A 21,507-nucleotide genomic window follows, 5' to 3' on the forward strand; every position below is an offset into this window, starting at 1 on the left:
AGCTGTCTGCTAATTTGGTTTGGGTATCTTCTGCATTTCTCAGTTATTCTAAAAAAAAAAAAAAAAAAAGCAGATTGTCATGCTCTCAAGCCTTGTGATTCTCATTCAGGACTCAGTGACTTTGGTGGTTAACTTCAGTTGATCTAATCTACCAGAAGGTAATTTAGACTTTAGAAAATACCTGAGTTCTTAAATTTTAAGGATGTAGCTGCTTGTCCAAGTATGAAAAGCACTAACTGTGACGAAGTTTTCTAGATTTTAAGCACTGGTGATACATCAGTGGATGAAAATAATTTGTAGTCCTCTCCTGTGTGGTTCTGAGCCATAGATGAAATTTGCAGCTCTGTCGGAGGTACTTAATGTTTTGGAGACAGTTCTTCAGTTCTAAAGCGTTAATGGTGAACATGCTCACAGTTCAGCAGATGGGCTCATCTGCTGCAGTTCTACAGGAGGAAATTCAGACTGGAATGTTTTTTTGGTTGGTAGATGGTCTTGTGTAAGAATGAAACTTTGTAGTGTATAAAACAAGCTTGAAAGAAGCAATATGCCATGTGGTTATAATAAGAGTAAAACTAATCAGTGATGTGTTATTGATGAGTGCTGTCTTGCTTTTGTGGTTATCTTGTTCCGATTCCCCTTTCCGTCTGTAGGCAATAACCTGATATACCAGAGCCTCTACTCTTTGGCTGTTTCATTCCCCCGTGTCCTGTTTCTGAGTGTGCCTTGCTGTGTGTTAGCTTATTTGTTAAATTAATCATGTGGGAAGCAGATGTTTTAGTGCTGCATTATACTACAAAGAGAATATCTCCATCAAAAGTTGCACATCCTGAAAGGCAAAAAGCCAGGTTAAGAATTTCATTAAACAGGCATTGATGTTCGCTGTGTATTTGATGGTAGTTATGGCAACCGTGGCTCTGTTGACGTGGAACATTGCATTCTCTTATGACTTATTAAAAAAAGTCAAAGAAATTATCAATTTCTGCATGCGACAATGGGCCATTTCTTTATTAGTAGGCTTGTGTGAAGTGAAAAAAACAATCTAGTTATAAACAAAGTGACTGGTATAGGTCAGTGTTATATGTTGTGTGTCCAACAGCACCTTCATGTAACTAGCTGTAGGTGTTCTGCAGCCTTGTCTCTCATTATCCATGTTTGCTTTTTGTTTTAGCTCTGCTGTCTGAGAGGGTACAGCCTTATAGGCTTTGGAGATCCCATCTGATCTGCACACTGGGTCAGGTCCGTCTTGATGTCTGTGGCCATCTATTGGGTCTGCTGTGATCCCGTACAAAAAGAGTAGAGAATTCTCGTGCTTCTGAGTATAAGAAGTATACTCGCAGTTTTCAACCTGCTAATTTCTCCTGGTTTAATTTAGTTAGAATTGACTCTGGGCTTTTTTTTCAGGACATAAAAATGTTTGCGCCAGGAAACACACAATAGTTTTAGTTAAATTTATCAACAGTAGATGCTTCATATTGATTACCTTTGCTACTTTGTCCCCACTTTTTTCTTTCCCTCTTCAAAATTCCCTGTTCTATCCATTTTCAGAGATGCTGCTGTACAGGATCTCTTTTCAATAGAAATAGCCTTTCCATCTTATGTGGGAGCTCTAGCAGAATATTATTTCCATTTGTTTTACCAAGTAAAAAGTAAGGGATGTTTCTCCTAAACTTAAAAACTTTCTAGATAAGCTATTGAAAAAAAACAAGCTTGCTGTTGAGAAAGCTGCTATATCAGTTACTTTGAGATGCGTTCATAGTGCAAGGTATCATCTTTGGTTGTAGCAGCTGTGATCCACTTAAGATCAGAAAAGTCAGTTTAAGACTTGGTTGTGAGAAACACAGGCAGTGACTGTGCTACTGGTGGTTTGTCAACTGTCTTGCAACAGCAAATAGTATTTAGCACAGGCAAGGTGTTGCTGCTTCAAGGCTGTCCCTTCTAGCATGGCTCTGTCAGCTGTGTCCTTGGGTGGGCCAGAAGGTTCCAGTTCTCCAGGACCTGCAGCTTTGTGATGCAGCTTCCAAGAGGGGAGGAGTACTTGTTCGGGCCTTTCTCCTGAACTTTCTTGAAGGCTGGATGCATCAAGAGCAGGCTGAGGCTGTACGTGTAGCCAAGGAGTTTGGACTAAGAGCATTTTGAAACTACCTTGAAAGGTCTTCAGGATTGTTGGACATTCTGCAGGGTTGCTATCAATGCCATTTAGCTTCTTTGTTTTGAAACCTTCTGGGCTACCAAGGACTTTTGGCTGAAGGGACTTAGGAGCTAAGTCTGGGTTGTAGTGCCTGTTACCTTGGCATGAGAGTGTCAATAAACTCTGTCCTGTCCTTCTGCTCTGGGTGTGACTCTTCAAAACACAGCTCAGCGGCCTGATCTTCTACTAACAGGCTGCAGGAATTCATGTTGCACTGTACTGATCACAGCGTTTTGAAGAAACGTTGTTACTGTGCAGGAAATAACTGAATCCCTCTGCCCTCCTCACCTTCCCCATATGTAAAGCTTGGCATTGTGTATTGCTGCTTAGGGTTCCACAGTAATATTCAGGAGTTTTTGTAGGGCTTTAAGTTTGGTCTTATCCTTGGAAAGCAAGAAATCTTGGATCACTAGTAATTAAGTCCATTGTGACTTACAGCCAACTCACAAACCTGTCTGTCTTGATTTCTCATAAGAGTGTATCCAGTGAGAGCTGCATCAGTCTCTGAAGTAGAAGCTGCAGTGTTTTCCAAATGGTTGGCAGCCAAGTGATAATTTTGGATTATTGCTTTCAGAGCTGTGGCCTGACTAGACGCCATGTGCTTTAAACATGCCTCAGGAAAACTCAGTTGTTTCACAGGCATTGGTAAGAGCATGAGGTGACTGTCCTCGGCTTGGATTCAAATGCATCAACGTACACAACCTCAGTTCTTGCTGTGTTTACCCCCTGTGTAAAAAGATAAGTGATAGTCCTACCCCTCTAGTTCTTGTTGGCAGGGTCAGCCTGGCTTGAGGAACAGACCAGTGCTGTTGTATACCATGCCTTGTCTGAAATTTGATTTATTTATTGTGTGACTTAGCTATTGAGTTGTAATATACTTTGACAGTTCTCAATTTAAGAAGAGCTGGTGTTTTAGAAGTCTGTGTGGACTTGTTTGGATTTGGGCTAATAAACGTTGACTTTCAGTTCCTTTGCTTTGATCTTCTCAAGTTCCCTTTATCCCTTTTTTGAAACTCTCAGCTCTCCAGGATTGTAAAGTTGTCAGGGTGGAGCATCACATGTCTGGTCATATCTGATCTACACAGAACTGTAATGGATCCGTTGGCAGCAGGGTAGCCAGGATTTGGGATGCATGTTTGGCAAACACTTTTGTAAGGCACTTCTTTTACATTTTCTTAATGGCAATCAATGTAAGTTCTTTCAGGTGTCTGGACATTCTTTATTAGAACTTGCAGAATGTCAGGAATTCTGTATTTAAAAAGTCTGCAGTGGTATTGGACAACTGCAAGTGATTTAAGTAACAGTGTCCTAGATGCTCTCCTTTATGGAGGATTTTTGAGAGCAAACTTTGAAAATAATGTTTTTTGAGTGGCAGGGCAGCCATTTGAATCCTGTGATAACAAGGACTGTGTAATTAACTGTTACCTTTGTCAGGACCCATCTCTGCTTTTTGCATGCTGCCTTCAGCAATAATAGCTTTGGCATAGAACTCACAGGCACTTACTTTGTCAGACTAAATTTTTGGGACAAAGTGCTACTGGCTGGGTGTTTGACCTGCTTACATTTTCATAGGAAAATGTAGTTGTTTCCTTAGTAGGAGAAGTATTTTGTTAACTCTGATTTGAAACTTTTGCTTTTTGTTCTTTAAATAGAAGGTGCACTGTTCCTATGCTTTAAGGTAGGTATTTGATGGGACTCTGAAAGCAACTGGACGGGGAAGCTGTGTGTGAACTAATGGCTTGGGATGATGCATTTGGACCATATTTTGTAGTTGCTGATGCGCTCATCTTTCAGTTGTCAGCTGGGAATTCTGTTTTGTGAATGTTCCGCAAGGCTAAGAACTCTGACAGTTTTTTTGCATCCTGAATTAGCATGTGCGTTATCTTAATTTCTTTATTTTTAGCTCTGTATATGGAAAAAAAATATAATAAATAAATATAAATATACCTTTAATATATATAAAAATATATCTTTAGCCTCCATGTTGTGAAATACTTTTGGACACAATTACCTCATGGTCTTTCTTTAAAGTTAATTTTCAAGAAATTTGCCTTTTAGAGTTGAGTCTGAAGAGTGTTCTCTTTGCTACCTTCTTCAATCCAATGAAATGCTAAATGAACTGCCTGTTCAGGTAGTGCCATACCTATCCTCAACTGGAAGAGCTGTTTTTCCTGTTGGAAAATGTGATTAGAGACTGTATGCGTGCATGCAAATGGCTGAATTAAGGTGATGCTAATGATCTTCATGCTGCCTTAAACAGAGTAACTGATGCTCTTTCAACATGCAATAGCTATGCTTTGCAGTCACCGCGTTCTTCTCTTTGCTGTAGCTTTTTCAGAGGGGTATCACGTTTGTAAGTCATCTAGCAGTGTGGCTGTTATTGTATAAATAGACTTAAAATAGCGTGAATTGAGGCTTTTCAGTCAAAAGAAGTAATGTAACCTGTACTTATGTGTAATTATGGTGATGTAATTATATCCCAAAGCATTCACCCTTTTCAGATAGACAGTATTTCTTGTGTCAGAAGATGAGTTGCTCTTCTGAATTACTCATTTTTCTCTCAAAACGCTCAGATTTAACAACTTTGTGTATCCATTCGAACATAAGCTCAGTTCCAGCTCTCTTCAGAAATCCATTTCTCCGCATTCTTGCTGTATTTCTAAGGTTCTGCAATAAAAACTGCCATACCTACTGTCTGGTTGATGGTGGGTACTTGTGCATTAATGAAACTCATAGCATTTTTATCTACTGTATGAGATGTTTGTGTCTAAGGACTAAGTGGGAATAATGGAAGCGTTCTTCTGCAGCGCTTCTTTATTTGCTGTGTGTCCTCACTGGGGAGCTGAAGCACTCAGCACTGTGGATCTGCTGGGGGCTCCTGCCTGTCCTGCAGGGGTCAGGATATCTCCCAAATACCTAATCCAGGATTTCTAGCCTCCTGGAATGGCTGAACAGCTTTGTTGCAAGCGCTTATATCCTGGAAGGATGTCCTTTAAATATGTTTGTGGGCCTCCTTGCACATTTCACAGATCCTCTCTTGATTCCAGAGTCTCTACTTTGAAGCCTTCCTGGTTAGGAGAGTTGCACACATCCTTGTGGTTGAGTTTGCTCCTTGCTAGCACATCCCAGTGGTATAAATGCAAATGCTGAGTTCTCTCATAGCTCATCTGTTGGTTGTAGGTAGCTTCCTTACGGACTAGAAGCTGTCACCACTCAGGCCTTGAAGTCAGCACCACACTGGTTCATTTTTGGAAGCCTGTTTTGCAGGTGAAAGGAATGAATTTAGCTATTGAAATATTGAATTCAATTACTGAATTAATGTAGGGAGCAAAGAAACCCGAACCTAAATTAACAAGTGGGATAGTCGGCTTATTTTTCAATTAACGTCATGTTTGATGTTGGCTAGGAAAAGTGGATTTCCATAAAGCAAGGCTGCAATATATCAAAGGCTTTTTTCATTAAGATAAATTTCTAATTCTGCTTATAGAAGTTATATTTTGTTCTGAATTAATATTTGCTTTTGTATGTGTATAGTAAAGGAAGGGAAAATTTGTGGAAACTCATTACCAGTATGTGAAGAATGAAAAATCAGTTTGTAAGATCTCTAGGAGACAATTGTAGCCCTAAAAATATCTTGCATCTTGCATCTATTTTGTAGAAACAATATAGTATTTGCTTGCTGGTTTTAGTTGGGACAAAATGCATATTCTTCTTGAAGTGTTTGTTGGGTTCTTATGTGCAAAATCTGTTCATTTTATTTGAATACTTCATGAAATGCTATATAACATTTTGTCTTGCAATATACGATATTAAATTTGTGCCTGTTGTCCTAAAAAACTTCAGTTTAAATGTGATTTTTGTGGCTATTGAGTAGATGAATTAAGTACAGACTTATTTTTGTTGCTTTGGAATTGAGTTGTTTAGGAGTTGAGATCCATGGAGTTTTCCTGGAGCCCTTTTGTTGAGTAGAGTAATTGTTATACAGATGAGGATTCCTGAAAGCTTCTATGGGAATTAGGTGCTCGTTCTGAGAATGGGATGCCTTCATTAGGCAACTTTATCATTCAACTTAAAACAAATGACTTCTAAACGTGGGGAAACAGGGAACAAAAAAGCGAGGAAAGGTGAAGGTAAAAATAGTCCCCGTGTATGCCTGAACTTATGTCTAGTTTCTGGAATGTGACTGAAACTTGAGATGCAGGGGGATGCAACATAAGGCTGTGCAAATGTTCAAAAGCTGTAAAGGTGTGGTCTGGCTGGTGCCAAAGGCGCTCGTCGGCTGCTGTAATAACTGGGGGAGCTTAAAAACCTTCCTTTGAAGTGGAGGAGTTGGTCTCATAGTGAGCCTTGTCTGCCTGATCTGCCAGTTGCGAGACATTATGCACATTGAAATTACAGCTGGCCCTCCTGCATTCTTGGAGGAATTATTTCTTTGTTCTGTGTGATTTATACATTTTATATATTTGTGTATGGATCTGTTTTTGAGGAGTAGGTAATTTTCTGATCGCTTGGTTCCCTGACCTTGCTGTAGCACAGGATCAATCGAGTGGCAGTGCTGAAAGAAGTAAGGGCAGAAGACAACTGGGGGGGCTGACCTAGTTCAACCAAAGCCTTTGTGAAACTGTTGCCTAAAGGAAAGCAGTTATTTTACCTTTAATATACATTTTAGAAATTCCAGGGGTAACCACTAAAGTCTTAAACAGGAGGAAGACTGAATCTATCAAGTCTAAAGTGAAGGTTGCTCAGAAGATGTTAATGCTGCTTATATCAAAATAGCCAGCATTCCTTACTCTTACTCTTACATAAATGATAACACTTCAGTGCAGTATAAGAAATTTCAATAAGTGTATTTGAAGTCGTGTGGACAAGATTGCTTGATAAGCCTCTATTTAACTGCCAATTACTCTGCTATTCCCTCCTTTTGCTGAAATTAGCAGTGCTTTTTTTGTGGGGAAAAAAAAAAAAGCAATTTCAAAGGTAGGAAACTGTAGAAGAACAGAATTGTACACAATTGTAGAACAATTATTTAACTGATGCTATGATTAAGAAGCCCTTTTGGAAGTATAGGGGACTGATTAAGGAATAGGCTTGTTTGCTGTCTGTCTAGTGACTGGATAATCTGTTGGTGAAGGTTATCACAAGTGTCCCTTCCTGTCTATATAAGAAGCTTCAGTTTGTTTCTTCCTTGTCACAGCTTGAGATTCTGGCTGTTTAGTTAAAACGGCTGTTGTTTTTAAACTCTGAGGATTTTGGAAGCCTTTGACTGGTATTTTGGTGAATATTTGTGGAAACGTGTAGGCAACAGACCTTTGAGTAGAAGAGAGGATAAGTATTTCCATTGTATGCTTTTTGAAGCTTAGGATAAAGCAGAGTCTCATAAGCAGTTATTACAAACCTGGGCTCAGTGAGATTTCTACACTCTTGTTTTTAAATTGTAAAACCTAAGCATTGGCTTTCTGGGTCATTGTGGCCTAAGGTTAATTCTTGCCCTTGAAATTCAGTATGGCCAATAGGTTATCCAGCAGCAGATGGTCTCAGTAAGGATGTGTAAAGATCCTAGAACTATGTATACTTTTCTAGCTGCTAGTTTGAATCTTATATTGATTTCTAAAAGCATGCAAACTTTGAATGATAGATGTAAGAATGAGTTGTCTTATAAAATGACTTGAGCATTCCTTCAGGGTTTAGGATCTGGTATCTAGCAATTGTTATCTATTTGGAACTGGTGTAAACTGTGTGTATGGCAGTGACAGGATAGCATATTTCCTTACAGTGACTTATAACTTGGTTTCCTCCATGATTTTTCCAGAAAATCTGGAAGAAAAAAAAAAAAGTTATCTATATCTATCTATATATATCTTTAAAGCCTTTTTGTGAATCTGAAGAGAAGACGTGATTCTCATCATTCAGCTACAGGATAGCGGCAATAGATTAGCAGACCCATGGGCCGATTCACAAGCACTTTGCTGGTGTAGGATTCCTGGAGAGCAGAGCTTTTTATGCCCTGTGGAAGTGAGCCTCGTATGTAGTAGAAGCTGAGATTCAAAACTGCTTTGCACGTGAGTTAATAATCTTGCTTTTGTTACCATGACTGCCTTAGCTTGTGATGAGAACCCACTAAAACATATCTTTTGGCTGAATACAAAATATGTGGAGAAGGCCAGTAGAAAACTTACAAATGCATTGCATGCTGTTTGTTTTTTTTTTTCCTAGTGTGTCTTTAAGTCTTTTTATTGTTTTTCTTTTAATTCCTTCTTGTAAGGATATTGGTGAAAGTGAAACCAAATAGCTTTAAGACTGTCCTGTACTGCAGCACCAAGGTGCCAGACTTGTGATTTAGGGCCCTTCAGATTTCTGTGTGTGGTGAGTCAAATGTGGATCACAGAAGTGAAAGTGAATGGCTTTTCATGACTTTGTGAGTGTTCACTTTTGTGAATGACCAAAATGAAAATCTTCCTTTTGTGCAAACTGACTATGGAAGTTGTCAGTTATCACTGAGCTCTTTCTCTTGGGCACCCTTTTTTCCCAGGTATGGTTAGACTGTATTTATGAACTGCACATTGTCTGACTAATGCTGTCTTTGCTTTCTTAATAAAGAAGTGTAATCTGGAATGTGTAACAGCAAAGGAGAAGCTCTTAGTTTTTGGTGTTGTGAAGATGCACTGGAATAAAAATAGTCTGGAGAAGATACTGTCATAATCACTAGACCTGTATCTGCTTTGGAGTTTTTTTGGTCCCAAATACTTTTTCTTTTATTTCCTTTCCCTACTGAAGGTGGTACTGGAATAGTCAGAGTACCAGGCTTCTTCTGAAAGATATAGCGTAGCAAATGTAGTGAAGGTGTAGATAAATTTGGAACATCATTTTCATATTCAGACAGAACTCTGTATGTCATTGATACTGAATTGTTTTCTGAACCTTCATGTTGAAAGATTACCTGTAAGCTGTAGCAAATCTTTCTAGTCAAATATACTCTTTCATGCTGTTTTTGTTTTTTTTTTTTTTGTTTTTAATTTAGACCTCCTTATTCTTTCTTAGCTACTTCTTTGGCATGGATAAATAACTGATGTTGGTAAATGCCCTTTCTAAAAATAGAATGAGAGCAGGAAAGTGGCTCTTCAGTCAGATGTAGGTTAAGTCAGTGGGAAATCATTCTGTCTGCTTTAATGGGGTTTGGCTCAACCTCATGTCTTTGTGTATTAGTTAAGCCTCTGTTACCACCATACAGGAATTCTTCAGTGAAGAAATGCTTTCTCATTTTTTAAGTGAAGCAATTAGCATAGTTTTCATAGAGTTTTCTATCATCCTTTGGTAAGTAAATGTTAGTTGCTATATTGAAGTACTAATCCTGCAAGCTTGTTTACTTTTGGGAATTTTAAGTGTCTTTTGATTTGAATAATATTATCCTGAATATTATCCTGAATATTATCCTGATATATTATTCAGGATAATATTATCCTGAATGAGAGCTGAAGCATCAGGTCAGTCTCTTACTGTTTCAGGAAAGGAGGGAAACCCAGTGTTAATTGGATGCTTTCAATTAGATTGCTTAGAAAGTAGGAGATATGTCTAGATAGAAAAAAATGCTTTGTTATTTTAACTGTTAAATGCAAGATGTCTGTACATGCAGGGGGTGAAACCAGGTTGTCACATGTATGAACTTTGGAGGGGAAATAAAATGGACAACTTTATAATTCCTTGGATTTAGAAACAAGATGGACTTAAAGGTGGAATTTCAGAATACAGTTTCCATGCTATCTGCAAGTATATGCTGTCTTGACAAGCGGAAAAATAGTGTTTTCTTAGTGTATGTTAAATCTGCTCAACTATGCTTAGCTAATGCTTTTCTTGTCTGTTGTAGGTTTTGTAAAAGACACCGGATTAAGTCAAATTCAAATGTTCCGTGTGTTCCAAAAGACTTGTTGATGATGTCAGAATTGGTTCTTCCACAGTTTATCTTTAGTCTCATTCAGCACTTACGAGAGGGATATAACGAGCCAGGTATGTTTTAAATTTACACACATCTAGCATGTCATACTATTGATCCTGAAGTCAGAATCAATTTAAAACATGTGCGTGTGAATTTTTGAGCATTATATGTTAGTTCATTTTATAGTAGTCATAACTGTTCTGCACTGCATAGGTCTTGGACAGTTTACATTATGATTATACCAAAAGTTCTTGTTATGTGCCTTTCAGCTCTTGATCTGCCATCAGAGAAAGACCTTCATAAAATCCTCCAGGTTTTGGAGCCTCACGTTTCCTTTCTAGAAGACTTGACCAAAATGGGAGGAGCAATGCGATCAGTTCTTACCCAGGTTTTGACTAGCCAACAGTTCTATAAAGATCTCAGCTCTGGTATGTTTGTGTTATTTCTAGTATTCATATGTTCAAATTTTGAAGACCTTAGGTGTCGTCTTAAATTTTATCGCTTCATTTTCTGCAAGTTTTTAATCTAACTTCTCAAAACCCAAAGAAACGTGTGTTCTTGAGAATATTGTTATTGTTGTTAGAAGGGGGGTTGGCAGAAGACCTATAGATCACACATCTTTTGTCTTCCATGTCCCAGATAACTGTATGAAGATGCATCATTTCTAGAGTTTTGTAAGAAATCCATTCTCTTAAAAGAGAAGTGAATGTGGCAGATTGCAACTGCCAAGTAAGATGCATTGCACTTATTGGAACGCGTTCAGTGTACTTCAGGAGAATGTCTACTCTTGTAGATGCTACTGGAGGAGACCTTTGAAAAGCAAAAGGTCATTATATGTACTGCAGTTCTGTGGAAAGTTTTTTCATTTTCTTAAAAGCAAATAATCCTGTCCACACAATTATTTGTTTCAAGTTGCAAGGAATCTGAATGTGTGTTAAATCATTCTTGGCATTCTCTTCGTTCCCCAATCCTAAGATCCATATTGTCATTTTGTGATTAGAAGGTATCATTTTTGAGTCCTTTCCATATTTCCTTTGCATAGGTAGGGAACAAATGGTAATCATTGTAGCTATGGTGCCCTAATTGGCTTGGGCAGTAGTTAGCTGAGGAACAGATAATCCTCATATATTTGAAAGGACTTGTAAAATGGAGAATAGGTGTCTGAAGTGGATTTCAGTTTCTTTCTGGGTAGGGAAAGCAAAGAAGAGGATAGCAGAACAAAACCTGCACTTCTGACTTTGAATGTGAAAGCTGCATAGCTAATATGTTGCTGTCATGTTCTTCAGGTTTTCTTTTCCTTAAACATCTAGTACATTTTGTTCCTCTAATGTTTCTTTTCCGTTTAAAATTCATTTCATAGAGTCATAGAGTTGAGTGAATTGGAATGGAACCTTAAAGGTCATCTAGTCCAACTCCCCTGTAACAAGCAGGGACGCCTACAGCTAGATCAGGTTGCTCAGGGCCCCATCCAGCCTGACCTTGAATGCCTCCAAGGATGGGGCTTCCACCACCTCTGTGGGTAACCTATTCTAGTACCTCACTATACTTTTTCAAAAAACTTATTTATATCCAGTCTAAATCTCCTGTCTTGTAGTTTGAAACCATTACCCCTTGTCTTACCATGCAGACCCTGCTTAAGAGTCAGTTTTCTTTTTTCTTTACACCCCTTGGTGTCAATTTTATGTCCAAAGCATGCACTATGACTTGTCTTCATTAGGCTGAAGCGATAATAGTGATAATATCCTTTGAAGCAGTTTTTGTTAATTGCAGCTACAGTTCTAGAACTTTGGAAGAGAAATTCCAAATATTACAAGTTATATGTGGAGTGTTACCATTATGTCACTATCTTCCCTTCTCTGGAAACTGTAGATCTATTTAACACCAAGTTAGAGGATGAAAAAATTGAGAAGGTCTCTGGTCTCTTAGGTTTCAGTTCATTATGTGAAAAACTTGTTAGCTTCTACTTATCAAAATTGTACACCTTTTTAAAATGTGGACACTTTTAGATGCTTGTACAGAATATTACAGCAACAGCTACCTGGTTCATATATGTTCTGCAATGCTGTTTTTCATGCGTATTCAAGGTGTTGGAGAGAATGCATGTGCGAAGAAAAGTCATGAAAAGTACCTCATTGCTTTGAAAGGCTCAGGACTGGCATTTCCTGAGGATAAACTTGCATGTGGCATGGAGGAACAAGGAGCTGGTACTAGCACACTAGCCATTCAAGGTTTGTGCAGAAATAAATTAAGAGATAACACATCTCTTTATTGATGTTTATTTTAAAAGTTACATTTTTAAAGGCAAACTTCAGTAAATCTTAATGAAGCCTGTTATTTAGTGCAGCACCAAGTTGCAGGACTCGATTCTGTCAATAATGTTGAGCTTGTTCTCTTTTTGCTCCTAACATACTAAGCGTCATTTTCCTGCCATAGAATTAATGGCATTTGTGTAGGCAAGATGAAGTTGAATTTGGTGGAATTTTGTCATTGCAACTAGGCTAACTCACCTGCTCACAGCACTTCAGTAAGAATGTTGTTGATCAGTAAGGACTGTTGTAGATTTTTGCAATTTCTGAAAGAGCTTGTCTCTGTTTAGTACAGTACATTGGAATTGTGCAATGTTTTTGGAAATCCATAATTTTGTATTCTGAGTATTGCTTGGAAATCTTCTCAGTAGAGCCCTTGCATTCTTTTTAGAAAGTTAATGTAGTTTATTTTGTACTAGTTCATTAAATATCATAAAATATTCTTCCAGTATAAGACTTATGAAAGAAATCTCTGATTTTTTCTTATTTCAAAAGGTTTGGCAGGTGCTACGGCAACATCAGGACAAGGGGATTCTTCAGATGAGGTAAGACTGATTTTAAAGGCTATAATGAGCTGCAACAGTATTAAATGGAGAGATTGCATCCAAATCCTGCAAACATTTACTCATCTACCACATTTTTTTTTCTCACATCTTATGCCCTCAATTTACTAAGGGCCTTTTGGAAAAATTCTTATTTCTTCTTACATCATTTCAGTTCAATTTATGTAAGTAACGCAGAAGAAACCATGTGCGTAGTTCAAAAGTTCAAGTAATTTGGGCTTGAATAAAGCAAACTTAAATCACACGATGTTCAGAATGGCACTAGCAGCTTTGAGCACCTGAGAATCTGGCTGGACTGGTGATAGTGGCAGTGAGAATTTCTCTGAACGTAAATTCCCATGAGTAGTCTTGACCTTATTTACCAAACAAGTTGAGGAGGAGTAAAAAGGAGGGAATCTCTTCCCTCTTAATGAGGAAAGTTGAGTTACTTTTTCAATTTATTCTTTTTATTTTCTCCTTATTATTTAAGACCAATTATCAACCAGTGAGTCTTTAGTAGCAATTCAAATTGAATCTTAGACATATGGTAGGGCTAGCATAACTAACTTTAAATTATGTGAAATAGAATTTAAAACTCCTATGAGAAATTATATGTGAACAAGTATTGAAGTAAAAACAATGTCTGCGTATGTTTAAAGCAGTTGTATGATACACTTGCCTCTGTTACAAGCACAACAGCATCTCGTATGCTTTCAGCAGCTCTATTTATAATCTGGCATTTTCAGAATATTGTAGTTTTTTCACCATCACTTGACAAAAAAAAAAAAAAAATCTGCAAATGACTGCTAACAGCCTGGCAGGCTTTTAAAGCCTGGCAATGGGAAAGGCAGTGGAAGTTAATGGTAATAAGCTCAGATAGTACTTTCAGTTAAATTTAAAATGGCTCAGTATGCTTCGAAGTGTTTTACCTCTGCCAGAACAGGGGAGTAAACTAAACTTGTAGAAGTATGAAGAGAGATCAGATGTCAGTGGCACTTCTGTTGGGAAAGATGTCCAAGATGAAGGTAGAGACAGGTGTATATTAGGGGGAAATTTTTTTTATTGGGGTAAATTTCAAGGTGAAAGTATTTTTATAAGTAAGGAGGGAGATACAGTAATTGTACTGTAGCTTGTGAATTAGAGATGTCTCTTATCTGGAAAGGTTTTTCTTTCTGATCTCCAGGGTATAAATATATACAGCCATTTATTGTATGTAGGTATTTTATTACATTGCTGCAGATGTATGTTGAATTGTAAATTGCATAACATTTATTATTTGAATTTAGGATAGAAGTGAGACACCTTAGGTGCATTGTTAAATATTCTGTTATGTAAAGCAAATCTGCGTTTATTTCTGCTGTTATTTGGGTGTATTTACAGAGTATTATCAAGTGGGTAAAACCAAGATGTTTTACATTGGTTTTCTTGTGTGCTTATTCTTTATCCCTTGGGCTGGGAGATGCAGTGTGACCTAGCATTCACTGTCTCAAGGCTGTTAAAATTCCTGCAATTGACATTAAGATTTAATACTTACTTTCTGTACCATCTGATTTTATTAAAGGGGGAGGGGGGAGCAACAAAAAAATCCCACAAAGTATTTCTCATTGAGTTGCTGTTAATTTCATTTTCTTGACAGTGAAATGACTGTACAGTTGCAGTGAAGACTGTTTAACTTTTTCTCATATTTCAGAATGGGAACTGCCAGAGCAATAGTATTGAAGTTCTAAATCCAACACTTTAATTAAAATTTGCATGCCCAAGTACATGATTTTCTGACAACTCTTAACAACTCTCTGACTTCACTGAGGCTGCTGATGAGATTGTCAGACTTGAAACTATCACCTTTCTAGCAATAGGAGCTCAGAAGCCTTGTCTTTAGGACAGGAGACTTAAATTGCAGACTCTTCCAGTTCAAAGTAATTTCTTATCAAGTCAGATTTTTGATTTGGAGACTTTAGTCTCTGTGGGGTAAGCGTTGTGATCAGAGACAGCATGCTGAGAGCTGACTGGCTCCTGAGTGCAGAAGTGATGTGTTTATGAACTCCTAGGTCTCTTGTGGTCTGTAACTGCGTGTCCATCCTTAAAAGTTGGCTGCAGGAAATGATGAGAAAAAACTCAGCCTTCTCATCAACATGATACTTTTGGTCAGTACTTATATCTAAAATATGAACTATCTTTCTCCCCACGGAAGAACAGTTACTAATTCAGTTCTCTGTTCTCTCTCTTGAAGTTTGGAACTGAAGCAGGGCAGTTGTGTAATGAAGAATAATATTGTTCATGTATTTGCATTATACGTATTGATTATATGTCATGCAGTAGATACTTGCATTTGTTATCTCTCGTTTTATTAGCACCTCCAGGAATTATTCTTCAGTGTTTCATTAGGACTACCATTATTAGAAAAGATATACTTAGCATTTAATATCATCCTGTAATGTCACATTATTTTCTGATACCCGGTGTTAGATTTTGTGAAGTGGTGGTGAGGTTTTTAACTTGCATTGTGTTTTGGAACCTTTGCTCCTTCATCTGCACAGTACATTGAGAGCTTCAGATGGCAAGTGCCTGCATGAAGGTTTTCTTTGATTCAGTAGGGAATAGGCAATTTGAATTTGCCTCTTGGAGGTGTCAAAAAGACTTTATTCTTGACTCAAAACCTTCTGTTGATTAGAAAATGACCAGCTGGTTGTGCCACCAACTTTATAGTGCTAAACATTTTTGTAATGAACATTTTCAGAAATCAAAGCAGCTTACTGACAAAATTAATTAAATAGATGCTGTTGTCTGAACTTGCAGATGATAAGATTGCCTGGGGGGGAAGGGGGAAGTGATTTTTAAAAAATTGTGTTATTCCTAAAGCGGTATTGCACTGACTTTGTTTCCTGTAAGCAGCAAAACTTTTGTGATAAGAGTGTATTCAGGACATTTCTGATTTAACTTGATAGTTGAACCTGAATTTTGAGTGCATGCAGACTCTTGGCAGTAATGCTGTAAATATGCAATTGTAACTTTTTAAACTCTTTCCCTATCCAAGGAGGACCAGGATGGTAGCCAAGGTGTGGGCAAGCGCAAGAGGGTGAAACTAAGCAGCAGCACCAAAGGTATTTATGTAAAAAGTTCTGATCTCAGTGTGTTGTATCTGCTTTCTGTCTATCTTAAAAAATAAATAAATATCTAGGGATACTATCATTCATTTCCCTTCCCAAGCACTGTGGTGCTGCATGTGGCAGGTATTAAACATGATAAAGTCTGAAAAGAATAATAACAAGAGAGTACTAATTGGCAGTTTTGATTTCTCCTGGGAGTGAACGCAGCTTTCTGGGAATTTGACCAATCATTTTGTCACCTTCATGTCATTAGATGACCCCTAACAATTTTATTTTCACACTGTGGCTGACAAGTTTGCAGCACATTTTGGCAAACAGGTTTTTGATGTGTTGGCAACTTTTTTTCATTGTGCCACTACACAATGTGATTGTGTTCTCAGTCAGGCAAGAATGGTTCTCTCTGGTTCTAGTTGGTCTTTCTGTAATATTCTTGTGGTAATGCTTGAGGAAAGATATGTGGCTGAAGTCTCCTTTGTTACCACTTTATTTCCCTAGAGTGAAATTAATCCTGTGTGCAGTTTCTAGCCTGAGATGAGTACCTCTCATCAGTGTGAGTTTTAATTCAAGAATGAATAAGCTAGAGATAAGGTAATCCTATCCCCTGCTTTTCCTGAGGTTTTTGTGTTTAAAATATGTTTTAAAACTTCTTTCATGGGAGTATGAGGAGTCTGGTATGGGAAGCAGAAATTGCAGAGTTTGAGAAAAGAACGTTTGGGTGAAAAGCAGTTGTGAAAGTTGAAATAACATTCTTGTAAAGGCTTTGAAGTGAAGGTTTGGAGTTTGAATTTGAGATGTGCAAGTTCATGGACTCAGTAGAAAGGAATGAAAGTGCTGTGAGGGTTCCGGAAAAGGCAAACTGCTTATTTTTGATGTTTTCGGATGTGATGAAAAAAGATTGGAAAGCTAGAAAAGCAGAGAACTGAATGTTTTGGCATTTGTATTATTAAGAGGTGATATTAGCAGTGATATGTGGAAGATCATGAATTTTCTGAAGATGAGTGCCTTGATTTCTGTATACTACAGCAGTAGATGTTTTTATAAGCAGTGGTAAGAGAAGCTGAGTGGAAGTTGGAACAAATCAGAATTAACAGAACAGTATGTTGTGGAAGCAGTGATAGTTCTGAAGAAATGCAAGAAATGTATTGTCACACAAGGAAGGCTCTCTTGAAGACTGTTTTCTTCCCTATGTTGTAAGTTAGCTAATGCAAGAAACAAATTGATTTTTCTGATGTGTTAGAACTGACTTTGGGAAGTAGGCAGGGAGGGAACTCGGAGATCTGGAACCTGGAAGATCTGAAAACCAGTATCAGCAATGGCATTTCAGGAAAAGTGGTTCTTTAATTCAACATTTGGTTTCCCCCCAGGATTGTAGTCTTCCCCCCACTGAGGTATTCCATGGACTGTGCTCATGATGTTGTTAGCTCCTAATATCAGCCCCACAGGAGGGAGTCTGCCAGTGGGGGAAAGGGTAAGTATCTGTTTTTATTAAATATTGAATAGTTTTCTGAAGTTTTCAGTATTCATATTTTATGTCCAATTTGGTATAAAATAAGAGTATGAAAAGAAAATTTTAGAAAACTGAGTATTGAATAAAAACAGATTTACCTTTTGGTACAAGCAGACTCCCTCTCCTGTTCCAGGTCTGTAGTGGTACTGGCTTCATATTGGAGTTTTTTATATGCTGGGGATGTTGTAGAACACTAAGCCTCACATTCCAGGAAGATGTTTTGAAACAGGCTGTGGTTCTGTGATTTCTTCAAAGATGTTACTGTTTTTATACAGAGATGTTGCTGGTACAGGTGTGCAACTGAGTACTGAGAGATGTTTTTATTGTTTCTCTGTTTTAAGACTTGCATTCATCTGAAATACATAATACTTAGGACAATTTTGAACCCACAGGCATTATTTCTTTTTCTTTTAGTTTGTTGAAAGAAATTTGATTGTGTAGTGGAAACATTAGTCCAAGTGTTATTAACAAATTTTGCAAATTGGGTAAGAGCATTCTGCTTACTTAAATTCTGTCGCAGGTATACATGTAAACTGAGTGAAATCACTGTATAAAACTGTTAATATGTGCTGTCAGGGAAACTGCACATCTGTAACAAATAAGGTGTTGTGTTACTTGTCTTCATGCCTGGTGTTTTCACTAGGGCACTTGAAATGTGCCTACACATGTGATGTCTGGATGGAGAACTTCAGTCTGCGTGGCTTCCAAGCTCTCATGGGCAGTAAATTCACATACGTAATTTCTTAACAAGACATGGGGAGGAAAATGTATATGATCGATCAAATATTTGCTGCAGTAGGTGATGTGTGACACTGTACAAAATATTTTGTGAAAATTAAAACATCTTTCATGAGCCTATGAAAGAAATTTTTTACTTCAGCACTAGCAAAATATACTCAGTGAAATATTCTCCTCTTTGTGTGACTCCCTAAAACTTAAGATATTCATTATTTCTCATCATCTTTCACAATTCCTGAGATATTTTGGACTGATTAATCACTTGACAGTGGAACTCTGACCTTTGGTAATGGTAAACAAGGATCCCTACTTCACTAGTAAGCACAAAGCCATTCAGGGCAATCCCTAAAGCTGTCATACATACCTCACTAAAGTGGTGAGTCTCTGAGGCTAGAACATGTCCTGATTCAGCACTTCTGGATCTGTGCTGATGGAATCATTTCATGCAGTCCCATCTGTAGTATGGCATTCTGCATGCAATGGGTTTGTCTCCAAGTCAATTTTAAATTATAAAGAAATAATATTACCATTTTCTGTAGTCTGTATATACTGTGGGAGTGAACAATACCTGTTGTTCTTTTGAAGAATGATGGTAAAGAGACTTTATGTTTTAGCAATTCTTTTAAATAAAGTCAATTAATGCTGTTATCATGCCATGACTTTATGAACAGTTTATTCTAGTAGAGATCGATGTTTGTGCAGTATTGCTGCGAACTGTATCATAAAGCTAATCTCCTTGAAAACTTCACTGACAAACTGGAAAGGTTATTTGGTTTCTTTATAGGTACTCCCCAGGGACGTATAAGTGAGTGTCAGCGTGAATGAGGTGACAGAGTGAGCTGCCAGGAGTTCACTGGGGATGCATGAGACTTGTCTCTTACACCCTCTCATTATCTGATCAGGGCATTATGGTGGCTTTATATAAAGAAACAAAGCAATAGCTTTGAGGAAGACTTGAGATACATATAACTCTTGAAAACTAAGTACACGTGTTGCTTTAAAAGTCGGAATAGCTAATACACTGTTGTTTCTGTTAAGTTTTAGTGCTTTGCAAATGGAACATAAGTGTTCTTATGGGGTAAAACAGTTAAACATAAGTGGTTTGCTGTTTTCAATTCAGCAAAGTACTGCTGTACATTAACTGCTTCCTTCCTTCAGCTAAAGAGTGTAAATTGCTGAGACTGACTAGAATGGGTGAAGCTGTTGCAGTAAGGTGATACAGTTCAATGCAATCAATGAAGACTGGACTCTGGCAGAATTGTACTGAAAACCTCATTGATTTTTCTGGGGGATTTTTTTATTCTTGTGTAGTCTGTGCTGTGTAGTATTGGCCATTTTTGGTTTTCCTCAGGGTTTTTGAGAAAATGTAGAGTGCATTAAGATTTTCTTAAGCTTTGTTAGTTCAATGTCAGTGCAGCTGCACTATAGTTATTATTGATTAAAAATTACAACGTAATTGTTACACATCCCCTCCTCCAACCTTTTATACAGATCAGTCTATCATGGATGTTTTGAAGCATAAATGTTTTCTAGAAGAATTGTTGTTTTGGACAATAAAATATGAGTTTCCACAGAAGATGGTGACTTTCTTACTCAACATGCTGCCAGATCAAGATTATAAGGTACTTGTCTTGTGTCATTCGCATTTTTTCTAATTCTCATATTTAGTGCATATTATGCCTTACAGAAGACAGTGCATCTTTATATCTGAATAATAAGCAGTGAAATAGCGCGGATCATTTACTTGGTTTTGATTATGTGCTTTAGACTTTAAGAAAATAATATTTGAACAGAGAAGTGGACAAAGCAAGGTTGAGAACTTCTGGAGCAGCAGTATTCATCTTGTTTTCATGTTTTCTATGTTTTGTTCTTTGTTGTTTTTCTCCTATTGTCTGGCTGTTAGTTCACATTTGCATGTGTTGGATATTTTTTAGATTTATTTTACTTTGTAAAGTGGATTTTTATCGGTCAGAAAAGTGGATCAAAGCTAATGCAGTGTAGCATGTTTGGTAAACTATTGTTCCTGTTGAAACTGATGTAGTAGACAGTAATTTCTCCATCTAGGCCTTTATGATGTGAGTGTTCTTGCTGCAACTGTGCCCTGTGCAGCTTTGGCAGCCTTCTAGCAGTTTCCTTAAAGAGCTTTGCAGTTGTCCATACCAAGTGTCTCCTGGCTTGGAGTCATGAAGGCTGGATGTCATCTTCCTGTTTTAAATCTTGGTGTGCAGCCAGGTTTGGTTGTTTGCTCTACATGTTCCAAGACCTAATATACATAGCAGTCAGGCTTAACATTTTGCTCCGATTGTGTTGTATCTTTGAGCAATGCTAAAGTTATAGATCTTCTCAATTCCTGACGGGAAGCAAAGATAAAGAAATCCTTAATTCCAAGCATGCAGATTTCTTCAGATAAGCCCCTTTATTATGGGGCCATCCTTTATTCATACCCCTTAAAACCTTGCTGCATTGGAGCAAAGGATATGAAGATAACTTGCAAAAAAGGGAAGGACAATACATGAATCTTCGCCTATGCTTCATCCATGTCAAGACAGTATTTTGATTAGTGATACCAACTTTGATCCATCTTGGTCCTGGATTCAGCTAACACATAAGAAGACATGAGGACTACTATGATAAGAGATGATCAGTTTAAAGCTTGAATTCTTCTTGATATTTGGAGACTCATGTGGACATTCAGTTCTCCTGATCCTTTGCCAGCTTAACACCTGCCTGTGAGAACACCCAAATGTTAGCAGCAAACAGAGGAATCTGGTAAGTGTTGCTATGTTTACCTTCATACTACGTAATAACCAAAGTTTTTAATGAGCTTAGGATCATTTTTCGTTGGCAAGAAGCCTTAGTCTTCAGTGAATGTCATCATAATATTTTTCATTGTGTGCTGAGAATGGAGATTTTGGTATATTTGCTTCCTGCTGACTGCCACAATTTATCTGCAAGCAGTCTGTCTTTCAGTCTCTGTATTCTATGTTTAAACTAAAGAATTGGTTAAACATTGCTTTTGTTCTTTTTAACAACTTAATTGTTTGATTAAATTTAACTCAGCTCCTTTATACAGACTTAGCACAGCTCCTAGGTTTTTGAAATCTCTTAGAATTTTTTTTTTTTTTAATTGCTGCTATTGTCTGAAGGGGATTTTTCAACAGTAAGCAAACTCAGAGCAGGAAATACTTG

At 37.6% G+C, this 21,507-nt stretch overlaps 1 protein-coding gene across 2 annotated transcripts in view; it reads left to right on the plus strand.

Moving 5' to 3' along the window:
* UBR3 (ubiquitin protein ligase E3 component n-recognin 3) overlaps positions 1 to 21,507 on the plus strand; it is a 94,542-nt gene that overhangs the window by 2,951 nt on the left and 70,084 nt on the right. The window contains exons 2-7 of one of the 2 annotated variants that reach the window (XM_042874406.1): positions 10,050 to 10,189; positions 10,388 to 10,546; positions 12,203 to 12,346; positions 12,920 to 12,969; positions 16,001 to 16,067; positions 19,810 to 19,940. In XM_042874406.1, the coding sequence (XP_042730340.1) occupies positions 10,050 to 10,189; positions 10,388 to 10,546; positions 12,203 to 12,346; positions 12,920 to 12,969; positions 16,001 to 16,067; positions 19,810 to 19,940 (691 nt within the window). Of the gene's footprint in view, positions 1 to 10,049; positions 10,190 to 10,387; positions 10,547 to 12,202; positions 12,347 to 12,919; positions 12,970 to 16,000; positions 16,068 to 17,460; positions 17,542 to 19,809; positions 19,941 to 21,507 lie in introns of those variants that run through there. The other variant, XM_042874407.1, reaches the window with a different exon arrangement.

Source organism: Lagopus leucura, unplaced genomic scaffold, assembly GCF_019238085.1.
Source record: "Lagopus leucura isolate 7727_CA_CO unplaced genomic scaffold, USGS_WTPT01 Super-Scaffold_100012, whole genome shotgun sequence".
NCBI classification, from domain to species: Eukaryota; Metazoa; Chordata; class Aves; order Galliformes; family Phasianidae; genus Lagopus; species Lagopus leucura.